This window comes from Sinocyclocheilus rhinocerous, unplaced genomic scaffold (genome assembly GCF_001515625.1).
Source record: "Sinocyclocheilus rhinocerous isolate Xijiao unplaced genomic scaffold, SAMN03320098_v1.1 scaffold287, whole genome shotgun sequence".
Taxonomy (NCBI): Eukaryota; Metazoa; Chordata; class Actinopteri; order Cypriniformes; family Cyprinidae; genus Sinocyclocheilus; species Sinocyclocheilus rhinocerous.
In genome coordinates, this window is record NW_015633524.1 from 2,375,243 (window position 1) to 2,382,444 (window position 7,202).

Below are 7,202 nucleotides of genomic sequence, written 5' to 3' on the forward strand. Positions count from 1 at the left end.
TGTTTATATATAATATAAGAATATAAATATATAAATGTATATACATGTAAACATTTTCAAAATATATACTGTATGTGTGTGTATTTATATATACATAATAAATATACACAGTACACATACATATATTATGTAAACAAAAACTTTTATTTTGGATGCGATTAATCATTTGACGGCACTAATATATATATATATATATAAATCAATACAGGGTCCAAAAGTGAACATCTATTTTTAGATTTAAATAATACAAAATTTGAAAAATAATACAAAATATAAGCATTTCCACAGATTTGGACTCTATTGTACACTCTAAGAAGAAAAAAAAATCTGTAGAAAAATTAATACTGTCCCAGCAGAAAATTAATAAAAGGAAAAAAAAAGAAAGACATTTATTCTTCTCTGTTCTTAAATTTCAGCCATTTGTACAATTTATATAATAAATAATAATGCATCAGGAATTAGAATGCACCAGAATTAAGTAGACTAATGTAGAATTAAGTAGACATCTTACACATACACTGACTCCTTTTATAGTCTGTTAACATGATATCATCAAATTCATCATATATCATATCATGAGATGTGATATTTGAATCATATATATATATATATAGTAGTGCTGTCTTAACGATTAATCGCGATTAATCTCATCCAAAATAAAAGTTTTTGCTTACATAATATATGTGTGTATACTGTGCATATTTATTATGTATATATAAATACAAACACATGCATGTAAATATTTAAGAAAATATATTATGTTTATATATTAAATATATAATATAAAATATAAGAATATAAATATATAAATGTATATACATGTAAACATTTTCAAAATATATACTGTATGTGTGTGTATTTATATATACATAATAAATATACACAGTACACATACATATATTATGTAAACAAAAACTTTTATTTTGGATGCGATTAATCATTTGACGGCACTAATATATATATATATATATAAATCAATACAGGGTCCAAAAGTGAACATCTATTTTTAGATTTAAATAATACAAAATTTGAAAAATAATACAAAATATAAGCATTTCCACAGATTTGGACTCTATTGTACACTCTAAGAAGAAAAAAAAATCTGTAGAAAAATTAATACTGTCCCGGCAGAAAATTACAAGTACATTTTCTGTACGTTTACGACAATTCATTCAACTCTAAAACACAATACAATGCAATGCATAATTTAAAATATGCAAAACACGTGAAAAATCAATACGGAAAATTCCTTCATATTAAAAAAGTACATTGGACTTTTCTTAGAGTGTATTTGTATTTGCACAAGTCAAATAACTCCACAATCATTTCATTACCAAGCTAAATTTTTACACTCCAAATTGTGAATCTTCACAGTTGATCTTCACAAAAGTGCAGATGCATATTATAGACATTGCCACAAGGTGGTGCTCCTGGATATGAGAATTAACTAGATCCCTGGTCATTTGTGTTCAATTCCACAGTGGCTTTGTAAACTCCTTTGAAAAGTTGTCTTTTATTCTTTCTAAAGCATTTCATACAGCCTCACCGTCCATCTTGCATATGGAAACCTGATGAACTTTCATTGTCAGAGATGTTTCAGGTGCATTCAGAGCACTGCTGCTATGTGCAGTATATGAGCTCTTATTAGTGACAAGTGATGCATTAGTAGGCTTCCAGGAGTCAGTAGATGTAGATGGGAAACCCTGTGCAGATTTGGGGCCATGCATAGGGTCTCGAGCAGAAGCCGGAGGGCTCCAGGTCCTGTGCGTTCTGCTGAGGCAGTGGCCACGGAGAACGTTCTGGAAGGCCTTCTTGAACTCCTGACTGAAGCACGGGTATATGATGGGGTTGAGGCAGCTGTTGAAGTAGCCCAGCCAGAAAGTAATTTTGAAGACAGTGTCCGGGGGTCTGTGGGATGGGAAGATGGAGCCTTTGGAGACACAGAAAGAATGAAAAAACGAAATTACTATATGCAGCAAGAGATCTCCGTCATTCATAAGGGTCACCTCAAGACGGAGGGAGGGTCAAATGGTTTTGGATGTTTCATATTTTCAAAGGCTTTGCTTTGATGTGTGCAATTCCTTCCAGTATTTTGAAATCTTTCAATCCGATGCACAAATGACTGACTCATAGCATCTTAGCTGTCCAATTACTAAACACACAGACTGATAAATAAGCTGTATTTCCATCAAACATTCAATGAAAGCTCAAATGATTTGCCTGCAAACACGTGGCATCCATACAAAAGATGGTTTTCTGAACTAGGGCTGCTGTTTAGCATATAAAAGCCTCTTTTCTAGGTTAAAACAGAGACTTTCTCTTTCTTTCATAATTCATTCTTTTGTTGTAAACAAGCTCATTTAAATGCAATCTAAAAGGCCCAGCAAGGATTATGTCAATGCTGTTTACGCACATAGGCATATTGTGGGAGAACATTGGGTTGTTTGGAAACATGGGTGAGAATAAACAACAGAAAATTAATTTAATATTTCGCTGGAAAACAGCGTGTGTCTATCAAATGCGCTCACATACCTCATTTAAAATAACAAAAGATTCAGAGCAGTATGTTCTTTGAGTTATTGCAGTTAAAGGTTCAACAAAATCCGGTTATTGTTTCTTCACCCTCATGTCGTTATGATTCTGAATTTTTTTCTTCTGGCTGTTTTCTGAGCAATGCAAATGAATGAAGAGGAAACAGCTAAAATGACACTTACACACTATATTTCTGCTGAAGCTGTACAATAGATTTTCATGAGGAACAGACCCAAATTTAAGATAATCATTTGTGGCTGTTGATATTTATGATAATCTCCCCTCTGCAGCAACTTTTAAATCTCACCTCATATTTGGCATAATCATTTATCATCTTTATTTTGAAGAAAAACAAAACTAATATTTAAAAAAAAAAAAAAACATATTAATATTTGAAAAAAATAAATAAATTGTGTGGTGTGACCAAAATGCAGAAAAAAACAAACAAAAAAGAAAAGCAAAACAAACAACACAAAACAAAACAAGCTTTTCTGTTTTGTAGCTTTCAAACTAGCACTAAAATCTGGCACATTCAAACCTTAAATAATTTGCCATTATATTCTATCATTATTTACTAAAAACAAAAGTAATATTTTAACAAAACCGCTTAATATTTGGGGAAAAAAAGCAAAGCAAAAAAAAAAGCAAAGTTAATACAAAGAAAAAAACAAACAAAACAACTAAACAAAATAAAAAACAAAACACAAAATATAAAACAAAAAGCAAAACAAAACAAAAAGTCACTGAAAATATTACATAATTGATTCTTTTATGGCAAAAACAATGTTAGTTCAGGTTGAAAAATGTCATGTGGTGCAACTACATAAAACTGTAACCATATTTACAAATGAATATTGTACATTTATAAATTAATATGTAAATCAATAATATAATATTTAAAACTATTATCTGAATTTTATTTATTTTATTTTATTTTATTATTTTATTTTATTTTTGGATGGGCTTTGCTATGTGTTCACAAAAACATTTAGCTTATACTCACTTATGGGCAGCACTAGGAAAAAAGGCAGCCAGCAGAGCACGAAACATCCCACCACAATCCCCAGAGTCTGGGCCGCCTTCTTCTCCTGTGAGAACTTAAGCAGACGCATGAAGGCGAAGTGCGAGTTCTTCGAGCGCGCTGCTTCCTCCTTCCCGGCGGCCTGCTGGGCGTTGCGACAGTGGATCCGCAGGGTCACTCTGTGCTCATTTAACCCATTCGTCTGCCTGCCCTTACTCATAGAACGAGTCTTTTGCCGGGCCACCACATAAACCCTGCAGTACATTGCCAAAATCACTGCCAACGGCACGTAGAAGGAGCATGCGGCAGAGAAGATGGCATATCCTGGCTCTTCGTTCACTCTACACACCGACTCGTCCTCAGGCATGGGCTCCCTCCATCCGAACAGCGGACCGACGGAGATGGCAGCCGAAAGAGCCCATAGAGCTGCCACTGCGGCCAGTGCCCTTCGACCTGTAGCCAAGGAAGGGTACCGCAGCGGGTAAGTAACAGCCATGCAGCGATCCACAGAGATTACGCAGAGGCTGAGGATGGACGCCGTGCAGCACAGCACGTCAAGAGCGGTCCAGGCGTTACATAAAGGACGGCCGAACACCCAGCGGCCCAAGGCTTCAGATGCAGCGGAGAACGGGAGCACCACGGAGCTCAGAAGCAGGTCTGCAATGGCCAGATTGGCGATAAAATAATGCGTCACGGAACGGAGATGGCGATGGCACACCACAGAGAGGATGACCAGGATGTTGCCCATCACACCGAATATTATAAAGAGCACCAGCACCAGGCCCAGAGCCAGCGTCTTGGTGATGTCTATGTCAAACGCAGGTATCACAGTACAGTTGGGACAGGTCTCAGGGAAAAAGGTTAAATTTATGTTATCTTCTGCTGGAAGCACGTTGGTCATGATTTGAGAATCTCTGTGTGCAAGTTATGGGGTTAAGATCTAGTAATAACCATCCATGACTTTTAATATGTTTGTGGTTTCAACAAAAACATGCTAGTAGTGTCACACTTGAAGACATTTGACTCACATTTCAACTTCTCGGGTATCTCTTTTGATATCAGCCATTAGCCATCATAGTTTTTATGATCTTGCAACCTTAAAAAGAAAAGAAAAGGAAAAAAAAGTAAGCACTGTTTCTGGCAGGACCAAAGGCCACTGAGGAAATTGGTGTATGCTTACATGCTAAAATAACAATGTTAGCTGTTTTCCCCATATTTTTTTATGTTTCCATCATTTTTTTACTGAGCGCTCTTGTGGATATGTATCTTTAATGACAAGTTAACATATAAACAATATGAGTAGCCTATAAAGTGATTTAATTAAGTTTCACTAACCTTAATGAATTAGTATTTTAGCATTGCTTTCCAGAAGTACAAATAAAACAGTAACAGTTCTTGGCTTGAGTCAAGCAAAATAACCTGTGGTTCAGTGAGCGAATGATCCTGTTTAGTGAGAGAGTGACTTGTCTGAATGATTCGGTCCATGATTCATTCAATAACTATGTTGTATTTAGACTGATTCACTAATAAATTCGAATGAATCAGTCCATGATTCTATTCAGATTGATTCACTAGTGAAAATGAAAAAGCAATGTTTCTGACAGGATTTTTTTTTTTTTGCACCAACCCTCACCAGGCAATTTGGTGTATGCTAGCATGCTAAACCAAAAAATAATGCTATTTTTCCAATGTTTTTTTTTAAATGTTTACTTAATTTTTTTATTCAACCCTGCGGATATGTATTTTTTCCTACAAGTTGACGCATCAATAATTAATAAATATCTACAGTGATTTATGTTCCATTAACCTATGCGTTCAATTCAGACAGAGTCATCAGTTTCATTCCATATCTTTATATGGCAGAAATAGTAAGAGCAGTGTGCTAGTATGCAATTCTGAATTCAGCCATTGTGTTCTGTTCAGACTGATTCATTAGAAGGAACCATAGATTGACTGATCACAATTCTCACAATTCAGATCAAATATATATTATCATAAAAATGTCTCAATATCTGGCTGTGAACCATTTATGTTTTTAGCTCCATGCGGTTGATTCTTAACCCCTCTGCAATAAGTAATGGGATGGAAAAGTGCCTGTTTCTTCACGTTACTGTTTCGTTTTAGCAGTCGTGTCCTGCGGATGTTTAGGTGCCTCAGTCCACAAAAGCAATTTAGGACTGATCTTTTTGTCAATATGGTGTCATGTCATAGGTGTCATGTCAACATGTCACCCATTGAGCATGTTTTTGGGATGCTCTGGATCGGCGTATACAACAGCGTGTTCCAGTTCCTTCAGCTTATGAAAAATGGGGGCAAAAACAAGTGTTTTGCGTTTATAATTTTGTTTAGTGTATATGTATTTCACTGAAACAGAACTAAGTACCTGTTCCAAAAACCTTAGGAAAAAGCCATTTAAGGTGTGTTGCCAGAAATCATATAGAAAAAGCTTTTAAGCTGATTAAGCAAAGCTTGGGGAAATTTATAGAAAGATTTATACACAGCAACACTGACATCTATAATGTCTTGGCAAGAGCAATATTTCAACAAACCATGGCAACATGGAAAGTAATATGCCCTGTGCTTACAAATAAAACCTTGATGAATACATTCAAGCCATAAAATGTCTGATTAAACAAAAGTCATGTTTTGTTTTAATCAGGTGTGTGCTGACTCGGAATCTGTCTATCATCCATCTGGTGAGCCACTGGTTATGGGCCAAAATATACAGTGCCCAAAATGAGAGGGGATCTTAAAGGGGTCATATGATGCTTTTTAAAAGATCATTATTTTGTGTATTTGGTGTAACAGAATATGTTGACATGCTTTAATGTTCAAAAAACACATTATTTTTCAAATACTGTACATTATTGTAGGTCCTCTATGCCCCGCCTCTCTCAAACGCTTCGTTTTCTACAAAGTCCCTCCTTCCGACAAATGCAGTCTGCTCTGAGTAAAGATCATGTTCCATGACGATATTTTGTACATTTCCTATTTACGGTATAGCCTACCATAAATATATCAAAGCTTATTTTTTGATTAGTATGCATTATGCATTACTAAGAACTTAATTTGGACAACTTTAAAGGTGATTTTCTCAACATTTAGATTTTTTTGCACCCTCAGATTCCAGATTTTCAAATAGTTGTATCTCAGCCAAATATTGTCCTATCCTAACAAACCATACACCAATGGAGAGCTTATTTATTCAGCTTTCAGATGATGTATAAATCTCAATTTCGAAAAATTGACTGGTTTTGTGGTCCAGGGTCACATATCGCAATATGAGTTTTTTCCAATATCGTGCAGCCCTAGTTTGACTGTACGTGTACGCTAGAGTATGCATAAAAAAAGTATACTTTGAGCTTTAGGGTTAGTACATGGATTTCTGTGTCCCACAATGCAATGCACTAATCTAGACTTATTATTTCCAGTTAATTAGTCATAGAGGAAGTAATGTTAACTGCAGTTTTTTGACTCATTTGATTCCACTGCCATATTTCAACTTTCACCGTGGACGAAGCGGAGTCCAGCCCGTGGTCGTCACGTGTGGTTGCCGCTCATTCGTCGAATCCGCCGGGCGCGCCGTTCTCGACCCCGCCGCTTCAGCTCACTCTAGCCCGGCCTCAGCTCACGCTAAGCCGGGGCTTCC

The 7,202-nt window shown here is 35.8% G+C and overlaps 1 protein-coding gene across 1 annotated transcript; it reads right to left on the minus strand.

The window, feature by feature from the left end:
• Positions 1-1,532: 1,532 nt before the first annotated feature.
• On the minus strand, positions 1,533-4,454 carry LOC107744166 (alpha-1A adrenergic receptor-like). Its single transcript, XM_016557673.1, has 2 exons — positions 3,536-4,454; positions 1,533-1,930 (listed from the first exon to the last, which is right to left on the minus strand). Exons 1-2 carry the CDS (start codon positions 4,452-4,454, stop codon positions 1,533-1,535), a joined length of 1,317 nt encoding a protein of 438 aa, XP_016413159.1.
• Between the last annotated feature and the right edge of the window lie 2,748 nt (positions 4,455-7,202).

What these genes read in the sequence shown, in the direction of transcription:
- LOC107744166 (XM_016557673.1), bottom strand. Translation starts at nt 4,454, where the DNA reads ATGACCAACGTGCTTCCAGCAGAAGATAACATAAATTTAACCTTTTTC. An exon ending in TTTCCTAGTGCTGCCCATAA is followed by an intron (nt 1,931 to 3,535) that starts GTGAGTATAAGC and finishes GTGTCTCCAAAG; the next exon opens with GCTCCATCTTCCCATCCCAC.